The following is a 22560-nucleotide window of genomic DNA, read 5'->3' on the forward strand; positions in this document are numbered from 1 at the left end:
AAGGAAGACTTAGTCCATGCTACGGGGGGAGGGGCATGGAGCAGGAGGGTATCAGGACACTGCCCAGGAGTCAGGGGTTCAGAGTTATGTCCTTGGCTGCCCTGAGCAGATCACTTTTGAGTACTTACTGCTAGCTGTAAACTGCAGGAGCTGGGCCACAGGGAGGATCCCTGGTAGGGGCTCAGGTGTGCTTGCATTCCTGAGACACAGATGGTAGGTTGGTTGGAATTCAGGGAGATCCCCCCCACAGATCCACAGCCAGAAAAGAGAGTCGAGGCAGATGCTCACAGAGGAGCAGCAGGACACTTGGATGTCTTTATTGGTGTTCGAGCACAGCATGACAATTGAGGGCATGCAGACAGGGCCCAGTGGGCCCAGCCTAGGCGTGCCTCGGACACACACAAGGGGACAGCTTTAGAAAAGGACTGACCGAGACCAAGGGTGGGCAGGAAAGGGCAGAGGGAGGGGCAGAGGCCGAGGCTGAAGGGGTCACCTGGCCTCTGCTATTGCACGCATCTTCTGGCCACCGGCCAGGAAGTACAGTATTGCAACTAGTCTCCTCTCGCCGAAAGTGTCCCCTTCTCAGACCCCTGAGCCAGATGGGCAAACAGATCCCCTTCCACCTGCCCAGCAGCATCTTTGAAAACAAGTGGACAAAGGAGACTCACACAGAAGAAATGAAACTCCCCTCTGTCAAAGGCACAGAGGGGTGCTTGGAAGGAGTGTCAAGGGCTGTAGAAGAACCCCTGGAAGTGCCCCCACAAACCGGGGTGTGGGGTGGGAGGTAGAACCCCAATCTGGGGTGGGGTTGGGCTAGTGAAGCAGTGGCCCTGGAGGGCAACCTTGCCTTAGCAGACTTCCACAGGCCACCTGCTGGCAGGGGAAACACCCCCAAGTGAGAGCAGCCTGGGTCCACCCAGCTGGAGGGGCCGGTTCCAGGTGCACTTTTCCTGGGACAATCCATACAACACGGTCAGAAGAAACAATCCATGAAGGAAGAGGGGGGTGGGGGACAGGGTGGGAAGAGGACTTGGGAGACATAGCCTAACAATGAAGACAGACCACCAGTAGCACGTGCACTACACACAAGAGTTATATAGTATGTATGAATATAGATACTATATGTGCATATATGTCTCTTCAATGTACAGTAGAACAGAGTATCAGACCCAGATGGCTCTGGGCCCCGAGAGTCACATGGGAGGTTTTTCCACCAACCAGTCCTGTGCAAACAAGGATATCTGAGTCTTTCCCAGCGAAAGATTCGTGCCTGGGTTCCAGAGTTTCCCTAAGCCTCTGGCTTTCTGTCTGTCTGCCTGTCTTTCTCACGTTGGTGCCGCCCGCGTTAAGAGAGGGTGAGGACTTCAGCGTGGGCATAGTTGGACGAGAGGGCGTCTTGGCAGGTCTCTGTGTTTAAAGAGCACAGGTGTGAGACACTGGGACGCACGCTTTCGGTTCAACATTGCCTTCTGGGGGAGGCAAAGAGTTCAGCAAAAGAAAGAGAGAGACAAAGAATAAGACGTTAGAAGGAAGCCAGCCAGTCGCTGACCCGTAGGCTGTGGGCTAAGGAACAGCCAAGAGCAGAGCTGGGACGCATAGGGAACCCAGGGCTAAGAGGCGAGGAAGAGCTGGGGTGGTACAGGGGGTGGGGTGAGACCTTCACCTCTCCTCTGCCAACCAACTCCAGGCCAAGGAGACCCAGGTGACGGTGAACTCAGGGAACCATTTCCAAGTACTAGCCTTTCCGGTCTTCAGAGTTCTAATGCAGCAAGGAGAGGAACCATAGCAAACTCCATCTGGTCTAGCAGGGAGGCAGTGGGCCTGATGTGGACAATGGCTCATGGCCCATCACCCATTCTCTACTCTATTTGTGCTCTCCCCCAAATAGCTCCATCTGCCCCCACCACCATGGACAATCTCACTATCCCCAGGAGCCAGTGAAGATGGCTCTAGAGCGTGGAGCCATGTCACACCCAGCCCCTGACCTCAAAGTGATAGGCAGAGTCCTGAGGCATGGGGTATGGAGGGCACACAGCCTCAGGAGAGCAGGCTGGCCCACAGCATCTTACTAAGAAACCCATGCCCTCAGCTTCAGATATCTGAGGCTTGGGTCTTTCCCCCTATTTCCCAGTGGCAGTCCTGGCTAGACAGCCAGGAAGACTGGACTAGTAGTGTGGTAGAAGTTTCCACCCGCCCACCCCCCCAGGCTGACTAGTACAGTTATTAGGCTTGCAGTTAAAGGTGGGTACGCCATTTGGCATCCAAGCCTCACAGCTGCTACTCTGGGGTTCCCTGACATGTTCAAAAGCTTTTTTCTTTGATAAAAACATGTTCTCATCTCAGCATGACCTGCTACCACCTCCTTAAGACTGTGTCCCCGATCGCCCCCTTAAACACTGTCCCTTGGCCTTCTAGAGTTCTAGGCCTTTGAGTACTGTCCCTGAGGAAACCATAGGAGTGAGCCCAAGACTCTTTGGTGCTCCGTTTCTGAGGACAAGACAGAGCTACCCTTTGCCCTGCATGTCTAACTTTGCTCTGTCTGTGAACATTCAGAAGGACCCAGCCATTGGTCCCTACCCACCTGGAAAAGAGGAGTGGCTTTGGGCACTCTACAGGCCACTAGATCCTAAGACACACTGGAGAAAGAATGGCCCCGGGTGGCTTTCGTCAATGGCTTCTACGTTCTCCACCCTTGGGGTCTTGGGAGATCCTTTCTAGGAATCTAATGCTGGACTCTAACCTCCACGACTCACTAGGATCGAGGCAGGATATTCAGACTTGAGACTGATCAGGGGCAGGGGAGGCCTACTCTCTTGATACTTTGTTAAGGGCAGTCTTGGCCCACGGGTGCCTCCTGAAGCCTTGGCCAGCACTCAGCATCCTTTCTTTTTTTTTTTTTTGGTTTTTCGAGACAGGGTTTCTCTGCGTAGCTTTGCGCCTTTCCTGGAGCTCACTTGGTAGCCCAGGCTGGCCTCGAACTCACAGAGATCCGCCTGGCTCTGCCTCCCAAGTGCTGGGATTAAAGGCGTGCGCCACCACCGCCCGGCCAGCATCCTTTCTAACTCCTTGTTGACCCAGCTGTAGACTGGCCAGGCCCCTTCCTGCTGGTGACGCCTCACGGTCACTTGTCTTAGAAGACTGGGCTGCACAGCTACCTCTAGGGTTCTCAGTTGTCCTGGCAGAGTCTGGAAGGTAAGGCTAGGAGTTTGATCCTGGGCTGCCTGCTTGCTCTTTAAGTGGGGGCCCGGTCCCAGGCTACAGGGCCAGGTTTCTAGAAGCCAAAGCAACAGGTCCAATTCCAAGTCCAATCTAAGGAAAGGTTAACTATGCCCTCGGTGGGAGAGACCTTTCTCCTAGCGAAGGACGTTCAACATCTGGATGGGCCTGAGACTTGTATAGACCACTGCCTCTGAGGGAGGCATGGAGACTCTGTAAATGATGGCTTTATTTTTTCCCAAGCCCCTGGGCAAACACCAAAGTCCTAAGAGGTAGCTGAGGGCAGATAACTCACCTAAGTTCTCCCACCAACTGAACCTGTCTCTTCCCTATGGAGCTAGGAGACTGGGGGTGGGTATAGGAGCCCATCCCTCCAACAAAAACTAGGGGCTTCAGCCTGGCAGAGGCACTGTGCTGCCCAGGGACATCTGTGCCCCGCACTGGGGTGCTGTGAGCATGCCCATCCCCGTAGGAGGGAAGAGGGGAGGAGGCGGTGGGTGCCGTGGAAACTTGGGCTCCTGACAACTTGAGGGATGCCACAGAAATAGCTACCTCAGCTCCCCAAACCAGAACAGCAAGTCAGAGAAAATAACTGTGGTACCCATGCTAAACTGGACACCTGGCTCATCATGAATCTGTCAGACCACAGTCTCCTGGTGCCAGGAGCCCTGCTGGGTGGGGCCGAACCTACCACAAGGAGGCTAGATTCAGACTCAGCATCTTCCCCTGCTTCACAGGCTTTCCTGTATCCCCTCATCTCAGCTCTCAGAAGACACCTCCTTCTGCGAGCAAGCGGCTACAGGCCCGGAGAGCATGGCTGAACAGGAGTGTCCCAGGGCCTGATCTGACAGAACTTCCAGAAGGTCATCTAGTGTTTGCTCAGTGCTGGCAGAGCTTGTCCCATGCTTTGCACTCCAACCCCAGCAGTTTATGCCTGGGCCACCTTTTGAGTTGAGCCCCTGGTTTCCCAGTTTCCTGCCAGGTCCCTAAAGCGATCTCACCAGGTCCCTTCCTTACCCTGTAGGGAGCAAATATGGACCTTCCGGTAGTCACTCCCTGTCCAAAGTTGCGTAATCCGACCCTAAAATTGCCAGGCACGTGGCTCCGCTGTCAGGTCAATTCCCATCAGGTGAAACAGGGAATGTCTTGGCTGAGGCTTTTGTCCTTTAGCCCTGGGCTGAGGGAGGGGCTTCCTGGGGGCAGGCGGGGCCAGTGGCAGGTGTGGGTAGGAGAGCTTCTGTCTCCTCACTTCCCCTCAGCTGTCCCCGCGCAAGGTGTACCCCTGCTCACCCAATGACTCACAAACCTGTTGTGCTCCCGGCCTCGTTAGGTAAATGAATACACTTAATTATAGAAATTAGATGAGTCTCCGGTTCTGGCAGGAATACAGAGCAGAGGCTGGGTGGGAGTGGCAGGTGACTCAGAGGCAGGGCTGGGAATCTGAGGGAGCGGGGAGAGGGAGCAAACTGTCGCGGAAGCAGAGGAAGCAGCATGGAGAGGGATGCTGAGGCGCAGGGCACAGATGGGATGCTGGGTGGGCCGCGGGGTGTCACCCGCTGAATCTGGGCACAGGCTTCAGGGAGGAGGGCCTCCCTGCACTTAGACACCCTGCCCGGGGCTTGCACCAAGCCTGGGACTTGGATTCTAGGAACTCCCATCTGCGCCCCATGCTGCAGCTGGAAAACACCAGGTCCTCCTCCCAGGGCAGCTCTGACCACAGGTGCTGCTCTTCCAAGGAGTCAGGTGTCCTTTACACCAGCAGAGATGCCCCATGAGACAGCCTTGTTACCTGCTGATCTTGGAGTGGGGTGGAGAGACAGACAGACAGACAAGCTGTTTGGTTACTGGTTAAAGGCATAAGGGATGCAAATGAAATTTCTGTGATTAAAATACAAATGTAGGTTTGACTTGCAGGCAAGGTTGAGTAAATTCCAGATACTCCACGCACCACGCACCCCCTGGCCTATAGGATCCTGAGCTGGAGGCAAAACCCAGAGACGCAGATCCTGTGTGTGCCAGCACCTGGTTCAGGGAGAAGCTCTGAGAATATCTCCCCCTTGCACTCGGGTTCCATGTCTGAACATTTGGGGGAGCCAGGTGCTGTGTAGGGCAGGCTCCGGGGTTCGAATTCTCCATCCTGACTGAAGTTCCCTTCTGCTGTTTCCTCAGGCCTCAGGAGGGATAAGGGATGTAAACATGCCTGCTTGGCTATGCGTCCCCGTGTCAAAGCTGAGGAAGGCCGTAGGTGTAGCTAAGGACCTGAGTGACCGGGAGGGGGGCTGGTGAGAGGGGGGAAGGGGTGAGAGAGCAGGAGCTTTCTCGGAGGATAGGGCGAGCTGTACCGCGATGCCAGTGGAGACAGCCCCAGACTGGTTCCAGTCGCTCCTGCTATGTTGTTTAGACTCCGGGACTTTTCACAGCCTTGGTGAAGAAAAGGCACATGGGTCAAAGGGGAGCATCTCCTCACCAGGGGAGCTCCATGGAGTCCACGCTGCTTCAAGAAACTGTAGGGTGGGTGGCCCCAGACTGGGGTGAAGGGAATCTCTCCTTGTTGGGAGTGGCTTTGATTCTTCTCCCTGCCATCAGTCTCCCGGGCTCCTGAGGGCAGAGCATGGGACCTACACCCAGCTGACCTGTGTCCTGTCTTGTCTCGGGGCTATGTTTCCGTCTAGCTCCTTGGTGGCCCAGCTGCACGGAGACATCATAGCTTCCAGCACCTACCTTCCCCAGTGAGCACCTGCGTCACATACACTCCTGGCTCAGGGGAAACCACTGGTTAGTGAAGGGGTCAGTTTGAGGGCTGGAACAGGCCTGGCTGGACTCAGCCTCTCCTTGTCCTAGGTCTAGATGACTGCGGAGAGGCGTGGTGTGGGGAAAGTTGTTAAGTGCGCACTGGGAGTTTGGTGATATTAATTGCCACACTTGCTTAGCAGGGCCTGTTTCCCAGCAACCCACCTGTTCCCTCTCGAAGGTCACTCTAATTGGCTGAGCTACATGCATGTTGCCAAGAAGCAGTGTGGAGGCATCTTGAAAATAGAGCAGATGGGCCTCCAAAGGCACCCCAGGGGGGCAAAGTGGAGGCATGCAGGCTCTTTCGCATGGTGCCTGTGGATGTGAGAGCACCTGCCTTCAGGGCTCTCCTAACTTGCACACTCATGGCCTCTCCCACCACTCTCCTTCCACCAAGCACTTCACAGCACCAGAAGGGAAGCCAGGGCGTTCATCCTTCAGCTCTGTGTTCACAAGAGTGAGGGACACACTTTACACCGTTGCTCAGCAGGCTGCAGCCTGAGCAAGGCTCTCTTGGTGTGAAAAAGGAGGCAGTGGCACTACTGCATTCTTGAGGTGCAGGAGAGAAAGACATTTCCAGGGTCTGAAGGTTGGAGCCCTGGATTCCCAGGTGAGGGTGTGTGAGCTCTGAGCATTCTACCTACAGCCATTTGGCGGGAGCCTCTGGGCCATATCCTTCCAGGTGCCAGACTGTTGTTCCTGTTGCTATCACCCACTAAGATATGGGCCCAGCAAAGCTGGATGCCCACTTTTCAGAGCTTATTAGCCCAGGGTGCCTAGGAATCACATGGGAAGGTGCCCCGGAGACTGCCCAGACCAGGGCCCATCTTTAGGGCCCAGAGGCATCTCAGGCTGTTCTGCAGCAACCACTACCCTTGTCTGACTCAAACCAGTCAGTCTGAGATTTGGGACCATGGGAAGTGGAGAGTGGGAAGCCTTGTTAGTCAAGAAGTGGCCAGAGAGAGAACTGGGGGATGACATTTGTTTAGGGAGAAGCATAGCTTCTCTTGGAAATAGGCAGGATGTTAGCAGAGGTCAGGACACAGGACAGCCAAGGTAAGTGGGCTCAGGAAACAGGGAGGACCAGGGTCTGGTCTTCAGCCTCCTGGTTCTCAGCCATCACTGGCCCTTGCCACCCTAATGGTTTCCGTTTCCCTCTCTCATTTAAGCCGAAGAATCCCTGCTGGCACAGACCAACTTCAGCTCTGTCCCTGCCGTATGCTGGAAGCCTGGTGATAGAATTCCAGACTTCCTTGACAGACAGGGAAGGGGCTGCTCCACTAACTGTGAGGATCCTGCAGATGACTCCTCAGAGAGAACCACGCTCCCTGCACACCTCCTCCTAGCCACTCCTGGACCTGTCCCGTGACCATCACACCCCAGCAGCCTGTAGACATGGATCAGTCCACCTTGGGATCCAGGCCCCCAGTGAAGAATTGGAGATACAGGGCCTGTGTGGGCTCTCTGAAAACCTAGGACCTGGAATCCCTAAGTCTGTTTCCTTGGGGAAAGCTTTGGCAGTGTTTAGAACTAGGGAATAACCTAGTAGGTATGACCCTGTGGGCTAGGCCTGCAGGACCAGAGCAGGGAGGTAATAGATTATCCCCTAAAATGTCTAGCACTACCCTTCCTGGTGGGTACCTTTGGGGGAGGGGCTCCATAGACTCATGGAGGATACTAAAGACCTTTCTAATCCAGACACTGGCACTTGGGACATCCATTCTAAAAGCGAGGGCGCACCCAAGGCAGAGGAGATGGTGGCCATGGGCTCAGGGGAGGCGGGGACCTCAAGCTCTGTGGGGAGGGCTGGGGAGACTCAGCTCTGGGGGGGCTCCCCGTCTGCCCAGCCCGGGGAGCCATACCTTTCCGGACACTGCCGTCAGCGCAGGTGTAGTCCCCAGCACTGAGCAGGAAGCAAGCGGCTGCCTTCCTGTTTCTGTCTCGCGTACCTGAGCGTCGCAGGGCCCGACGCTCCTCGGGGGTGGGGGCCGAGGCCAGGGGCTGGGTGAGGCCAGCTCCCTCCTCATCAGACAGCACCGCATTAGCATCACCATTCTGCTTAGAGTCTGGAGGGGACAGAGAGGAAGGAAGCTGAGATGGTTGCTGGGACCTCCTTCTTAAGGGAGCGAGCTACCTGGGGCCTCTCAGATCCCAGGTCCAGGAAGCAGAGGCAAAATGGCTGTGCTTGGTCCGAAGGCTTTTCTCTCCGCTTTGGCTTAGAGCCTCCCTTAGGGGGCTGGAACACAGCACAGACACCCTACAGCCGCAGTATTTCCCAAATGGGCTTGCGAGGATGTCCCAGGAGATCAAGCCCTGCAGGCACAGACTCTTATTTCCCCTCTGGTCTGGCTCAGGTAGGCTGGAGGTGAGTCTGCGCTCCTTAGAGAATCCCTGGTTGGTAGGAATAATGGGTGGTGGCTCGAATACCAGACCTCGGTAGTGTCTCTGACTTCCTCCTTGCACCACTTAAGGTAGTTAGTTATTCTGTTCCTCGGGCCCCCGGGCCAGTGCTGAAGGGCTGGGGCAGAGCTCTCACATCTGCAAAGGTATAGGCAGGAGGCTCCAGTTCAGCTCTTCTCTGTGGGGCTCCTATGGTCCCTAACTGTATATGGTGGAGCTAACCTGGCCTCAAGACTCTATCTGGCCCTGGCCATGCAAGACCTCAGTGTGGCTAGTCGGTCAAGCAGGAAAAGGGCCTCAGTGCTGTGCGCCTCTAGGAGGCTGCCTAAGGCCCTCTGTATTTGGACACAAGGATTCTCTCTGAGCTCCGACTGGGCCTCAGAGCACATCTTAGATCCCCAACAGGATCAGGGGTACCACTGTGGTAGGGAACAGACGGAAGCTTCTCTATTAAGTTCTTTATCAAGGAAGATCCAGACCCCAGTTAATCCCAGAGAGCAACGAGCCCCAACACGTGTGGTGGGTACATGCCAAGAGGTCACGAGTAAGTGTCTGAACTCAGGCACAGCTCTGGAGGACTAGTCCCACTTCTCGAGTTTAACCAGGAGCTGCTGCCTTGGTCTCCCAGCCCTACCTAGCCCAGCCTCAGTGGCCTGACAGTCACCCTCCAGACCTGTGCTTCTACCGTTCCTGGCAGCCCCACCCATTGAATCTGATAGTGCTTTTCCTGTCTTCTGACCTCCTCCCATGTTCTTGGGGACTAAGCTGCTTTTCCTTCTGCTCTCCTGACCCAGAGCAGGTGAGTTTTCTTGAGTGGCCTTTCCATGGAAGGACAGTAAGGCCCAGTCTTACTCCCCTCAGGACACAGGCACAGGCTCCTTCTTCCATTTCCCCCCCCCTTTTCCAAGACCCTGGACTACTTCCTCCTTGGTTCCCTTCTATCCATGTCAAACCCCGAGCCCAGGACTCACTCCAGCTTTAGCTGAACAGAAGGCAGCCTCCCACTGCTGTTACGTTATCACATCTATTAGGCCAAGAGACAGCAGACGTGAATGTTGGGAAAGAAGTGACTCATGTGTTGATGCACCTTGGAGGAACAGCTGCCCTGATCTCTGGCTAATCATATCAGCGCTGGCATTTGCTCCAACTCCTCCAAGCGCAGCACATCACCCCACCACTCATTTGGGTCTCATCAGAGTCTAGGGGGTAGGATATTGATATGCCATTCCCATCGATAGGCTGTGCCTGAAGGGGAAGGGACCGGCCGCTGGGAACAAAACAAGGAGGCCCAGGAGGGACTCGAAAACAGCCCTTCTAACAAACAGTCCCATGAAGGACAACTCACGCCACAGAACCCTGGTGTTCACCAAGATCATTAAACCACAGGACAAAAAAAAATTGATCTTAATCCTTGGCCCTCCTAGAGGCACACCTTACACACAGCGGAGCTCACACAATACAGCACAGACCCGAATTTGAAGGGCTAAGGGAACTCCGTTGACTACTTGGGAAAAAGGGGTCCTCTTCCTAAGCCTTACTCACCTGCCCGTTTCCTCTCAACCATACCCTCTTCCCGGGCAGGGGGGCTGGTGTCACTGTAGGTGCTGTCCCGGGGCGAAGTCTCCTCAGACTTGCAGTAAATGGGTGACTCCAGCTGGGCTGGCCGCGGCACATGCTTCTTTCGCTTCTTGGGCAGCTTCTGCTTGGCCATAGCCAGGGAGTAGTACATACCAAAATTGTTGACGATGACGGGTACGGGCATGGCAATGGTTAGCACACCGGCCAGCGCACACAGCGCCCCGACCAGCATCCCAGACCATGTCTTAGGGTACATGTCCCCATAGCCAAGTGTCGTCATGGTGACCACGGCCCACCAGAAGCCAATGGGGATGTTCTTGAAGTCAGTGTGGTCATTGCCCCTTGGGTCAGATGGCCTGGCCCCAATTCGCTCAGCATAATAGATCATGGTGGCAAAGATGAGCACACCCAGGGCCAGAAAGATGATAAGCAACAGGAACTCGTTGGTGCTGGCCCGGAGTGTGTGCCCCAGCACACGCAGCCCCACAAAGTGGCGCGTGAGCTTGAAGATCCGCAGGATGCGTACAAAGCGCACCACACGCAGGAAACCCAGCACATCTCGAGCTGCCTTGGATGACAGACCACTCAACCCCACCTCCAGATAGAAGGGCAAGATGGCCACAAAGTCGATGATGTTGAGCAGGTTCTTGACAAAGTCCAGTGTGTCCGGGCAGCACACGATGCGAACCAGGAACTCTAGAGTGAACCACATCACGCATACACCCTCGATGTAGGTAAGAATGGGCTCTGTTTCTACCTCCCGCCGGAAGCGCACGCTGGTGATATTCCCTACCCGGTGGATCTCCGTCACATTGCGGTCAATGTTGAAGGCCTCATGGGTCTCCAGGCAGAAGGTGGTGATGGAGACCAGGATGAAAAAGAGAGAGGCAAAGGCTACCACCTGTAGGTCAGGAGAATAGGGAGTGGCCGTCAAATCAGCAGTAGTTGCCCTCGCTGGAAACAGTGACCGCTACTCATGGAACATGAGCATAAAGGTTACTAGTCCACTGCTGGTCAAGGGGTGGGATTAAGGTAGAGAGATGAGAGGATCTGTATGCACTGGCGCACTAGAGCAATGCTTCCCCTAATCTTTGCCAGGGTTCTCAGAAGACAGAGGCAGGCTGCTTTTGGCTGGAAACCACAAGTCAGGGTACCATAGCTGCCTGGCCCTGCCTACAACAGCTCTGCCCAATTTATGTATGCTTTGAGGGTTCTCAAATTGTGGTGTGTGGACAAACCAGCTGAAACACCTGTTCCAGTGTGGCTAACTCAGGAGGTTTAGGAAGGGTCTATAGTCCCACCCTTTCTCACAAGCTCCCAGGTGAAGTGTAGTCCACACCCCACACCTGGAATAATCAGGCTCCCTAAGTGGAGGCCTAAGCCAGAAGCATCAAGTGTGTGGAAACAGGTTAGAAATGCAATTTTCAGCAGCACAAACCTACTGAAAGAGAAACTTGAAGGAGACACAGGCCAAAAAGTACTTTCGTAAACCATCTAGGTGACTCTGATACTCACTCAAGATAAAGGTCCATTGCTTTAAGGGATGTCCAGAGACAAGGGCTATAAGGAATAACCTCTTTCTGCCAACTGACCCCACTAACATGACCTACCTCCATGACCCCACCTGCCACCCAGAACCGCCTTCTGCCTGAGTGGTAAACCAGGAAGGAAGACAAACATGGACTGTGGTGGTTTGGAAGAAAATAGCCCCCAAAGGGAGTGGTACTGTTAGGAGGTGTGGCTTTGTTGGAGGAAGTGTGTCATTTGTGCTGGCGGGCTTTGGGGTCTCATACCAGCCAGTATCCCAGACCACTTCCTGTGGCCTGCAAGTCAAGATGTAGGGCATTCAGATACTTCTCCAGCACCATGTCTGTCTGCATGTCACTGTGCCACACTATGATAATAATGGACTAAATGGCTGAAAATGTAAGCTACCCCAATTAAATGTTTTCCTTTATAAGAGTTGCCATGGCCATGGAGTCTCTTCACAGCAATAGAAACCCTAACTAAGACATGGGCTGTGACAGGTGATGGGGAGGGGGATTCTCAGCACAACCAATGTCTGTCTCCTTTTCTGCAAACCGATGCTAGCCGGGACACTGAGCTTCAGAGCCAAATGAACTGTACTTATGAGGATCAGAATGGCGGCAGCTGATCTGACAGCCATGGGGATCTCAGACAGCAGTATTCGGCAGAGGAATGGCTGGACTAAGTGTCCAGTCATTATGAATGGAGATGAGATCCGTGTGTAATAACACCAATTACAGAGCCTTCATCTGTTATTTATGCCGTGCCATTCAGCACTGCCAAGACGTCCACTGTCAAGGTCCACTCTCCTGCTACTGGTCCTGCGTGGTGGCTGGGGCTTGGCTTCCCTCCCCAACCTCGGGTGGAGGACCGAACCTACTGAGGGAGAATGATGGAGGGAGGTCCATGGCCGCACATTTGACAACCCCACGCCTGCCCTGCTCCAATTTCTACCTGGCCTTGTCCCTATTCCCGTGCGGTGAGCACTCAGACCTGCCTGTCAGGGGTTTTCCTCAATGTACCTACATTGAAAGGAGCAGTCACTGCAAGATACCAACAGAAAACATGGAAAGCCAGGCAAGAAATCACATCCCCAAGACCCTCTGGGATAGAAGTAAGTCGAGGAAGGAACTTGGACCATGACATTCACTATCTCTTCTCTCCCTGGGACTATTAGGCACCCTATATGGGTCTCTGTCTAATCTTCTTAGTGACATGGCAGGCAGATTTCATCTTTCACACAGGAAGAACTGAGGATCAGAGAGGTCGAGTACCTCTTCTGGGGCCACACTGCCCAGAGCAGGGAAGAACCAGGTATGGCCCCAAAATCATGTGGCCTGTACATTCCTTTATACCATACCATCATTACTGTCATCCAAGCAGAGTCGCTTCCCAGGCCCAGGAATCCAGGCCCTGATTACTGAGCCTGTCCCAGTTCCCGGATGCCTGCTATTTCCACATGAGGATGTGAGCCTACACAGGACAGGTCTCCCATCATACATGACCGCGTTATTTCCCTTCCGCTTTAGATGGGTTGATCACAGACGGTAAGGACAGGAGCAGGTTGGGGAAGAGGGCCTCTAGGCTCTCTCCTTATTTTACAGCTCTTCCTGGGGCACCTCCTGCCTACTTCTCCCTGGGAAAGTAAATTTCAAGTGCTTTTGCTGGCCTCACTTCCCCCCCCCTGAGATATGGGCTGCCAAGACAGCACAGGCTGCTGCAGGCTCTCCGCGGCCATCGCCATCGCCATCGGCTAGGAGCTGGTGACAGTGCCTGCCTGGGGCTCTGGCAATGGTGGGAATCCAGGGTCCTGGCTCCACCCTGTGCTCCAAGAAGCAGAAGGAACCAGAGTGAGGGCTTAGGACAGCACTTCCTAGCTTGGCCAGGAGGCTGGCGTGCGCTCTCGCTCTCTCTCTCTCTCTCTCTCTCTCTCTCTCTCTCTCTCTCTCTCTCTCTCTCTCTCTCTCTCTCTCAGGGACCATTAGCCAGCAGAGCCGGCCCACCTGGGAGCCTGAGTGTGAGGTTAATTAGTGATGTGGAAAAACAAGGTCAGGCAGAGCTGCCAAGGGGCTGAGCACAGGGAGCAGAGGCCAGAGGGAGGTGTCCAGCCTTGGCTGCAGTCTGCATTCCTCAGCTGCCTCTACCACAGGTGTTAGCAGCAGGCCCAGACCACCTTCACGGGGAGCAAAAGCAACCCCAACTCCTGTGGTCTCCTTGGCTTTTTTTTTTTTTTTTTTTTTTTTTAAGCACAGAGCCATCCCATGATTGCCATAAGGTTGTATAGGTTTTTTAGGATCTGTAGTGACCTACAGTATTCCTCTCCTCTACATTACTCTCAGGCAAATGTTTCCTAAGCGGTCGGTCGGCTGGTGTAATTAGTGCTTTTTGCCCGGCCTCATCCTTGAGGGAGGGATACTGTTTCATGTCCCACAAGGCCCTTGACTCAGGCTGCCCAGGACCAAAGGGATCCCAAGAGACAGCAGCTCCAGAAACGGCACCCTGCAAGGGGTCACAGACTGTGCTTCAACTTCAGCCCCCGTGAGCAGTGACTGTAGGTCTGTCCGCTGCGCCTGCCCCTCCCTCTCACCCGGCCCTGCACTGCCAGCCTGAGGGCAAGGCAGAGCGAAAGCTGGCAGCCTCAGCTGGGAAGTCTGTTGTCTCTTAGGGTCAGTCAGGTAAGCGATGTGTGCCCCCTGGGCCATCCTCCCCTTGTGTGCTGGGACCGTACAAGTCCTCGCCTCTCACCATCACTGTAGGATGAGTGAGCTTCAACCCAGCACGCGCCTAACATCTGCTAAGTGCTCCGTGAAATGGTGACCAAGCTGAGGTGGAGGTAGTCTCTAGGGGAACTCCCTCCCACATCTAAAACTATCGAGTCACCGAATCCTCAGGAGTTTATACAAATCAAGCCCCTTTCTGCTTTGGGAGACAAACCTGAAGGCTAGAAGTGCTCTGTCCTGGATGCCATGGCTGACACCGTCTGCTCTCTCCTTGGCATGAGGACACAGGCTGTGGATTCTAATGGAAGTCAAAACTGCCCAGGCAGAAAACTGTTGGTGTGAACTGGCTGCCCCTGCCAGAGGAGGTAGGTGGGCCTCAGCACCCAGGACAGGTCACCCCCAGCAGTCAGGACAGCACTCTACCAGTACCCTGTTCTCCTGAGACACCCCCCGAACACACACACACACACACACACACACACACACACACACACACACACACGGGCCATTGTGGCCTTTAAGGGACCTGCCCGTCTCTAAAGGCCCAAGTGTTGCAACTATCAGCTTTTCCTAGTAACTCCACTGTCTTTGAACAGATGAAAGGTCACACTTGTGGGTTCAAACTGGGTTCTGTTACCAACTGCCTAGGAGACTTCTGTGAATTTCTTAGCCCCAACGAGCCTTAGAATCTGCATTTATAGAGTGGCAACTTGAACACCTACTATGTGCCAGCATGCTGGGAACAGCAAGAAACATCTAGAGAAACCCTCCCGACTTTCGACTTTCGGACCTTGCATCCCCGTGGAAAGAAACTGCTGTCAAACAGATCATTTACACAGCATAGCCAATGGCATGAGTGTTGTGGAGAAAACCAGAAACAGGAGGCATCGACGGTGGAGCCAGGTCACAATGACAAGGTGAAATCTGAATGGAGACCTACAAGAAAGAGTTCCTGAGGCAGCAGGAACAACAGTGCGAAGACCCCAAGTCTTGGAGGGGATGCGAGCAGAATCTACCTAACAGCGCTGTTCTGAGAACTAAAAGAAATGATACCTGTGAGACTCAGCCCAGAGCCTGGCGTGGCTGGGATCTGGCATAGGCTGGGTGAGTGGAGAGGTGACAGACACTAGTCAATGGGAACTGAATACAATCACTGGGGGCTGGGGAGGGGAGTCCAGGGAAGGAGGGCCAGGGAGACAGATGGACAGATAAACATAAGGAGACTCATGCCCAAAACCTATATTAAGGAAGACGTGTAGGAGAAGGAAAAATTGAGAACACAGCCAAAGATGCTTGCAGAGGAAGATCTGTGGAGATCGGGTGAGGGGCTGAGCCTCCTGGTGAAGCCAGATCTTAGTACCCAGGCAGTGCTGAATAGGGAGTGGGGTGCCCTGGGGTGAAAGGGAAGGAAGGAACAGGGCCTGCCATGAAAGACAGCTCCAAGCAGCTCCTGGCTCCCAAGTGAGACACACATGAGGCTAGCTGAGGGCCACTCCTCCTTTCTCTGTCTATCAAACCTGGCTGTGAGTCAGCAACCCCTAGTTCCAGCAACCAGTGTTGACCTTCACCTGTGCTCACCCTTGCTGGATGGGCATCACTGGCCTGCCCAGAAACTGGGAGTCCTCAACCAAACGGGATCTGATCCAGCCCAAGCCACTGTCCAAGAGCCTCTCCTTGGTCAAGTTCTTTCTGCCATGTCCCATACAGACCTGCCTTCCCTGGCCAGACAATCCTGTCCCTGACTCTGCAGAGTTGGGCACTATGTGTTTTTAAAGCAATGCCTTCATTTAGCCTTGATTCAAGGAGATAAGTCTTTATCCTACAAGGCCCGTTCAGCTCAACTTTCTGCTTCCTCCCAGAAGCCCCACCCCGTTTAGAGGTGGGACTTGTCACTCCTCTTTGCCTATTGGACTTTATCTTTCACAGCTACCACATCACCCATCACAGTACACCTAATATTACGGCTGCTATTCCTGGTCACTAGTGTCTTTATTCTACCTGCCCTAGCTCTACCACTGGGCTCTTCTTTACATGTCTGGAACCCAGCATGAAGCTATTCATGTAGTGCTCGGTAAGTGTCTTCCAGATGAGAAGTGGCTGGAGCCTCTTCTCACAGGACTGGCAAGCTGTCAGGAGAAGGGATCATTAGCTATGTGGCCGGGGCTAGAGGTAACCAAGGTATGCCCAGGAGTACCTCCAGACAGCAGGGAACTTGACAGCTCGCTAGAGTGGGCCAACCCTGCCTCTGACAGGGCTCCTTGCTAAGCACCAGGTGACCACTTCACGGCCAGAAGGACAATCAGCAGGGAGCTCGGCCATCATGGCATGTTGGTACTGAGTGGCTGGTGCTAGGCACTTAGTCCAACAATGTCCGCTGTGCAGGTGGAGGACCAAGGAGCAAGCTCTTCCCAAGGCCCAGCTACCTAACTCTGCTCCTGCCTGCTCTTCCCTTAGATCTCCAAAATAGCCCGTCGAATTTCACTCCCCTCCCCCACTCCACGTTCTTACAAAAAATGGTGACAAACAGAAACAACTCATCATCCAGAGACAAGACGCTCTGAGGCCAATGGTGATCTAGTCAGAATGAGAAAGAGAAACAGCTCGAGGAGGAACCCGAGAGGCCGCCTGGGGCAGAATCAGCAGGGAATCTGCAGCCTTTGGCTGTCCAGGGTGGGCTGGCACTACCCTTCTGGACTCACATTTCATGTTCACCCTACACCCTCGCTCCGAGGGCACAGCCTCAGCGAGTGCTGGCCCTCCCTCTGAAGCCTGTCGTGACTGCTGTGACTACCAACCATGTCAGACCCAGAGAGGGGCCTAAGTTTTGACGCTCTACTCCACAACCTCGTGTTGATCAGTAACCAAGTCTGGCCTCTTGGTTCTTCTCAAAGTCACCCGGTGAAAAAGTGAGAGCCAGGGGTCAGACCCAGGCAATTCTAGAAATGAAAAGAAATAAAGAAGGGGATAGGAATGGAGTGGAGGAAGAGGAGGTTCTCCAGTGAGAGCCACCCCCAAGCCCTCCAGAAGCCAGAGACCCTTTCTGGGCCGGAGCTGCAGGGGCAGGAGGAGCAGCAGATGTGGACTCATGCGCCCTGAGTTTGGATCCTGGTGGGACGGGCTGTGTTGTCTGGACGGGTGTCACTGTGGCTCCGTGTTCTCATCTGTTCACTGAGGTGAATGATTCCTCCCTCTCCTGACCAGAAGGTAGCAGAAGAAAGCCCAGGTCAAGCTCCTATCACACAGCAGATGCATTTCTAGCTGACATTCATTTCAACAGACATTCATTTCTAGCTGCCCTCCTGAGGCAATGGGAATCCTGTGATTAGCCCCTTCTATTCTGAAGGGAAACGTGGTAAGAAAAAAGATCCATCCAAGAACCTTAGCCAAAAGAGAAGGGCCGAGGCCCTTTACACATCTGACAGCTGAATTAAATTCAGCTCAGCTTGGGAACTCTAAAGAACAGAGCAAGGTAGCAAGGTAGCCCAGGGTCCCTTTAGGCCTCTAGTCCACTCTCAGAAGGAACAAGGCAAGATTCTATAGATCTGAGTGCTGCCCAAGTCCCTCCTGGCCTCTCCTGGGTTATACAACAATCTAAGGGAGTCTTTGCTCTGCCCCAGGGCAGTGTCCATGAGAGGCTGAGCACAGAACCAGCCTGCCCTCAGCTCAGGCCACAAGAAACAGACCTGCAGGAGCGGCCTGACTACCGTGAAGGCAGCAGGGGGCGGGGGATCATCCTGCCTAGGCGCCTTCCTGAATGGACCAGCTGATAGCCTGGCCAGTAGCTAGGCAACAGGCTCTCCTAATTAGCTCAGTTCACTTGTGTGTCTGCTGTGCTCCCGTCAAACATACTATCCAAATGACGGGACCGTTGTATGGGAAGAGCTGCCTCCAGGCCAAGAGCACAGCTCCTCTGCCCTCACGTGCCCTCCTGGGTGACATCGTGAGTCTACAAACCCCTCGGGTTGCAAACTCCTTCCAAGGAAACTGCAGCTGACTGGGATGGGATGCACACATATCCAACAGCACAGCGCTCCTGGGGGTACAGTTCTGCCAACTTGGGGGCCAGTGGAGAAAACAAATGCAGCTTCAGAACTCTCTGTGGCTGTGGGCCCTCAGGTCTTAAGGAGTCACAGGGTAAGCATCCCTTCTGATGTCCCCCCGGACTTCTGAGTTCCATTGGTTCCTGGGTTTCCTATGTCTATTCACAGACGAGAAGAACATAAGGACTCCAAGCAGGCTGGAGAGAGGGAACTAGCCACTTCTCCACCCAGCAAACAGCCTCATCCGGTGGGGAAAGCTCGTGGTAGCGACAGAGTGAGGGCTTAGGCATGAAGGAGCCCCAACTTTGATTCAACAACCTGCCAGAGTGCTGTAATCCCAGGCCAGTGGTTTACTTGCTCCCAGCCTCAATCTGTTAAGTGGGCATTGTTTTAAATTCATTAGGAAGAGGAGAGATTAATGTAATGTCTTCCTAGCAGTGTACTGGTACAGGATGCTCAATGAAGAGTCGTTATTAATTTTTTAATAAATTGTGTATCCCCACTTGTGTGACCAGAACAGCTCAGAACTGGTCTCTGCCTGTGTTCCTTAGGTGTGGGCAAGTCTTCTGGCACATGTGCCAGCCAGAGCTCCACAGTGTTGTCCACATCCTAATGATCTGAAGGTTGGGAATTGAAGATGGCTTTGGCAAGACAGTTACTGTGTCTAAATCCCCGTCCCTTCCCTACTTAAATGGGAGAATTAACCCTCTGCTTGATGGTAGAGCCTCGCGCAATTCCAGAGGGAAAAAGGAAGCAGGGGCCCCAGGATGCTCAGAAATAGGGCCTAGTTCCCTTCGTCACCTCTTTCCATAACGGCTTCCCTCCTTTGGCCTCTTTCTGCCTCCTCTCTACCTCACAACTTTGAAAAAAGTCTCAATGACTTGTGGCTGTCTCTCTTTCCTAGTGAAGACCAGCTAAGGGCCATCAAGGTGAATAAACTCACAGCAGGGGTGCACTGGCCAGGGGCATTACTGTGTTCCCTCCTTCTTAGCTGGTTTTCAGGACCACAAAGCTATAAGCCAAAGCAGCTACAATAAATAAGGCCTGGAAACGACTCCAGATGTCCAGCGGCTACTTCGAGTCGCAGCCCTGCTTGGGACCTCTTGGTAAGATCTCCACCTCCTTCCTCTTCCAGGCAGGAGATGCACTGCCCTGGCTTGGTATTTATACCAGCCTAACCCATCCCTTCAACTGCATTCTTCAGCCGTTCTCTCTCCCCTGGGTAGGAAGTGGAACTTTTTCTCCCGTGACTAGGGTGAGGACCAGCCCATGGGGCGTTGAAGAGAGATGGAGACCAAGGCTCTGAGACTCATTAGCATGACAACTTGGGATGCCAAAGGAACCAATCAGTCCAGCTTCAGCTCACAGACGCAGACCGCAAACACAGCAAACCACACTGCTGTTCTTTCTCTCTCCTGTCTCCTAGACAGACCTCAACCAGGTTTTAGGCTAAGGCCATGAGAGCAGATACCAGCCTGCAGGCTTTTCTATTTTTAAATTTCTAAAGCCTTCTTCGGGGTTTTAGCTGCCCAAGCACGATGCAGTGAATGAATACCTATCTTTCTAGCACCCCCTCCTCCCTCCAGGGTAGGGACTAGGTCTTATCTAAATCAACCTGTTTCCCCTTCTCCCCACACTTGTCCATTTCCAGTGTAACCTGAACCAGGGCTTTCCGGGAAGCCACTCTGTGCTAGAGCAGAAAGAAAAGAGCAGTGACAAGTCTGGTAGCATCACCAGGAAGCTTGTAGCTGGCCAATGTCCTGGGATCCCAAAGAGCCTAAAGCAGGAGGCTTTTCCTGTCTAGTTCTCCACACCATCTCAGAGAGGCCAGGCTATGACAGAGGTACAGAGAGCCTGGGACATGGCCCTGGAAGAAAGATCCCCAGTCAGGAAGGGAGGCTTGGGCTCTGGGGATCTCTGCCTCTTATGAGCTGGGCATTATGGACACTGTGCCCCTTCTATGAAATGCACAGCTGCCCGCACACAGAGCTGCTGGCAAGATGGAAACAGGTAAGTGTCCATCACAATCCAAGATTTCCTTCTCCTGATCTGGCCTTACCCCTGCAAAAGACCAAATGCAAGCTCTCCAGGACTATGGTCCTGTTCAGGGCAAACTGTGCTGACCAAAGAGGAGCAAGCAAAGCCAAGTTGAAGGCATGCCACTCACTGAGGGTTATGTGGAGAGGCAGACAGCTGGGATTAGGTCCAAGTAGAAAGTCAAGTGTGTGCAATCTCCTGGTGGAGCATGCAAGGGGGGAGGGGGTGACTTCCAAGGGCCCAGGAGGGATTTGGGAGGCAGGCAGGTATAGCTCACCAGGTGTGGCGGTCTCCTTCTCCACCCCACCCCCACCATCCAACCCACCAACACCAGCATCAAGAACCCCTTAGACACCAAGATGTGGAGACCCTGGCTTCTGACACTCACCCTGGCTGCCCGGGATGAGTAGGGATCCTCGAAGAGCGCCCACATTCGGGGCTGCCAGCCACGGCAGCCTCCAGATCCAGCACCAGGGCCCGCGCCTCCCTCATGGGGGCCCAGACGCTGCAAGGCCAACTCCCGCTCATCGTCGCCAGCCTCATCGCTGGGCCCTGCGCCACCCCCGCCCCCGTCCGGGCTCTCGAAGATGTCCAGTGCTTCCTCAGCATCACGGTGCTGCCTATAGGTCATCCAGCAGCAGGGTTCCACATCAGTTTCATCGATACCCCAGAAGGTGAGCTCTTCTTCGAAGAGAGGCCCACAGACGTCGGCGGGGCAGTGCAGCTTGCCGGTACGGTAGTAGTTGAGCACATAGGCAAAAACACCCGGGTGCCGATCAAAGAAGAACTCACAGCCCCCGCCGCCGCCGCCGCCGCCGCTGCTGCCGCTGCTGCCTGCACCGCCGCCATCCGACTCCGGCCGACCCCCGCCGTCGGGATCCGCCAGCCAGGCAAGACGGGTGCCCGGTAGGGTGCGCAGGGTGCTGCGGTAGGTCTCATGTCGCGTGCCGCCCACGTTGATGATGATCTTCTCCGACGCCTCGCCCTTGGCCATCTCCTCCTTCAGACATGTTTTGGACGGAGGCTTGTTCCCCGACTTGCGCCCGCGGTAGGAGGAGACACACACCGAGCTGATCATAAGAAGCGCTGCGGGGCTCCGGCTTGGGGCGGCCGCTGCCCTCCAAACACCCTTCCCAAGGAGGCAGCGTCAGACCGGGGAGGGGGAGGAGACGAGGAGGAGGTGGAGGAGGAGGAGGAGGTGGAGGAGGAGGAGGCAGGAGGCAGTGGCGGCCCCTTCTGCGGCGTGGCTCTGCCCCTGCCTCCCCCCTCCCCTCCCCCCCAGGGCGCGGAGCAGGAGTTGGGTTTCTCTAGTGTACAGGTGGTTGGGAATGGGGCAGGCAGAGCCTAGGGGAGGCAGGAAGTGGAGACCAGGGTCGAGGACTCAAGCCAGGGGTCCCGGGAGGTAGGGGCAAGCACAAGGATGCTCAGGGCCGGGGACACGCCCCCCAACCCCAGAAAGACAGAAAAGCGCACAGTCCCAGAGCACTGCGAGGGTCCGCGGCGCGCGCGCTCACACTCACGCGGGCCACCCTTTGGCTCCCAGACCGCGCTGAGCCTGAAGGCGGCTGGTTTTCTCCCGGTGGCGGCGGCAGCGGCAGCAGCGTAACAGCAACAAGTCCTCGGAGCAGCTACCGAGGCCAGGCGGATGCTCTTAGGGTAGTCGGAGCTCTGCGGGGCCCGGCAGTGTGCGGTCAACTCGAGGCGGCGGTGGCTGCATGTGGCCTCTTCCCCCCATTCATAAATCCAGCGCGGGGCACCGATGGCGGGCGGGGCTGATCCGAGCGAGAGGGACCAGCGGGCGGGGGCTGTGCAGGACCAGGCGGCAGCAGGAGGAAAACAGGCGCGCCCGCAGCAGAGAGCCCGGGTCCTGCGTCCGCGGCCGGGAGCTGCGCCGGGCTGGGTGCCGCGCTGCGGGGGCAGCGGCGGGACGAGGGGGGGGCTCAGACGGGGCGTCCTGCGCAGCGCAGAGCCTGGAGGGCGGGGCTGCTCTGAAAAGCCAGGCACCCGGCGCTGGCGCAGGAGTATCCCGGGCGGCGGCCGAATGGCCAAGGACACCTGCAGGCATCCGGGGCCGCGCCAAGGGGGAGCCTCAGCGCAGCGCCCCGGCGCCGGGTTCCTGCGATCTGGCGGCGCCGGGAGCCGCGCCATCTACGCGCCTGCCCATCTCCGGGCGGGGCGCCGGCCTTGGCTCGCTGTTAGGGGCGGGCGAGAGGTGGTCTAGGGGAGGGAGAGCCTGGAAGCCAGAGGAAGAG

The 22560-nt window shown here is 55.2% G+C and overlaps 1 protein-coding gene across 5 annotated transcripts; it reads right to left on the minus strand.

Moving 5' to 3' along the window:
- Positions 1 to 301: 301 nt before the first annotated feature.
- Kcnc4 (potassium voltage-gated channel subfamily C member 4) lies at positions 302 to 21386 on the minus strand. 5 transcript variants are annotated; one of them, XM_042279687.2, is made up of 4 exons: positions 20697 to 21386; positions 9949 to 10885; positions 7956 to 8072; positions 302 to 1469 (listed from the first exon to the last, which is right to left on the minus strand). In XM_042279687.2, the coding sequence occupies exons 1-4, from the start codon at positions 21384 to 21386 to the stop codon at positions 1414 to 1416; spliced, it is 1800 nt and encodes a 599-aa protein (XP_042135621.2). In that variant the 3' UTR covers positions 302 to 1413. The 5 variants fall into 5 exon arrangements, with proteins under 5 accessions (XP_042135621.2, XP_006979564.2, XP_006979565.2 ...); XM_006979502.4 differs by having other exon boundaries at positions 302 to 1407; positions 7869 to 8072; XM_006979503.4 differs by having other exon boundaries at positions 7869 to 8072.
- Between the last annotated feature and the right edge of the window lie 1174 nt (positions 21387 to 22560).

The sequence above is a fragment of the Peromyscus maniculatus genome, chromosome 6 (genome assembly GCF_049852395.1).
Source record: "Peromyscus maniculatus bairdii isolate BWxNUB_F1_BW_parent chromosome 6, HU_Pman_BW_mat_3.1, whole genome shotgun sequence".
Taxonomy (NCBI): Eukaryota; Metazoa; Chordata; class Mammalia; order Rodentia; family Cricetidae; genus Peromyscus; species Peromyscus maniculatus.

Bases quoted from the DNA above. Each gene is read 5' to 3' on its own strand.
- Kcnc4 (XM_042279684.2), bottom strand. From the start codon at position 21,386: ATGATCAGCTCGGTGTGTGTCTCCTCCTACCGCGGGCGCAAGTCGGGG. The intron at 10,886-20,696 runs GTGAGTGTCAGA...CCTGACCTACAG, and splicing joins ACTCATCCCGGGCAGCCAGG to GTGGTAGCCTTTGCCTCTCT. The intron at 5,638-7,868 runs GTATGGCTCCCC...TTCTTCACCAAG, and splicing joins TGACGGCAGTGTCCGGAAAG to GCTGTGAAAAGTCCCGGAGT.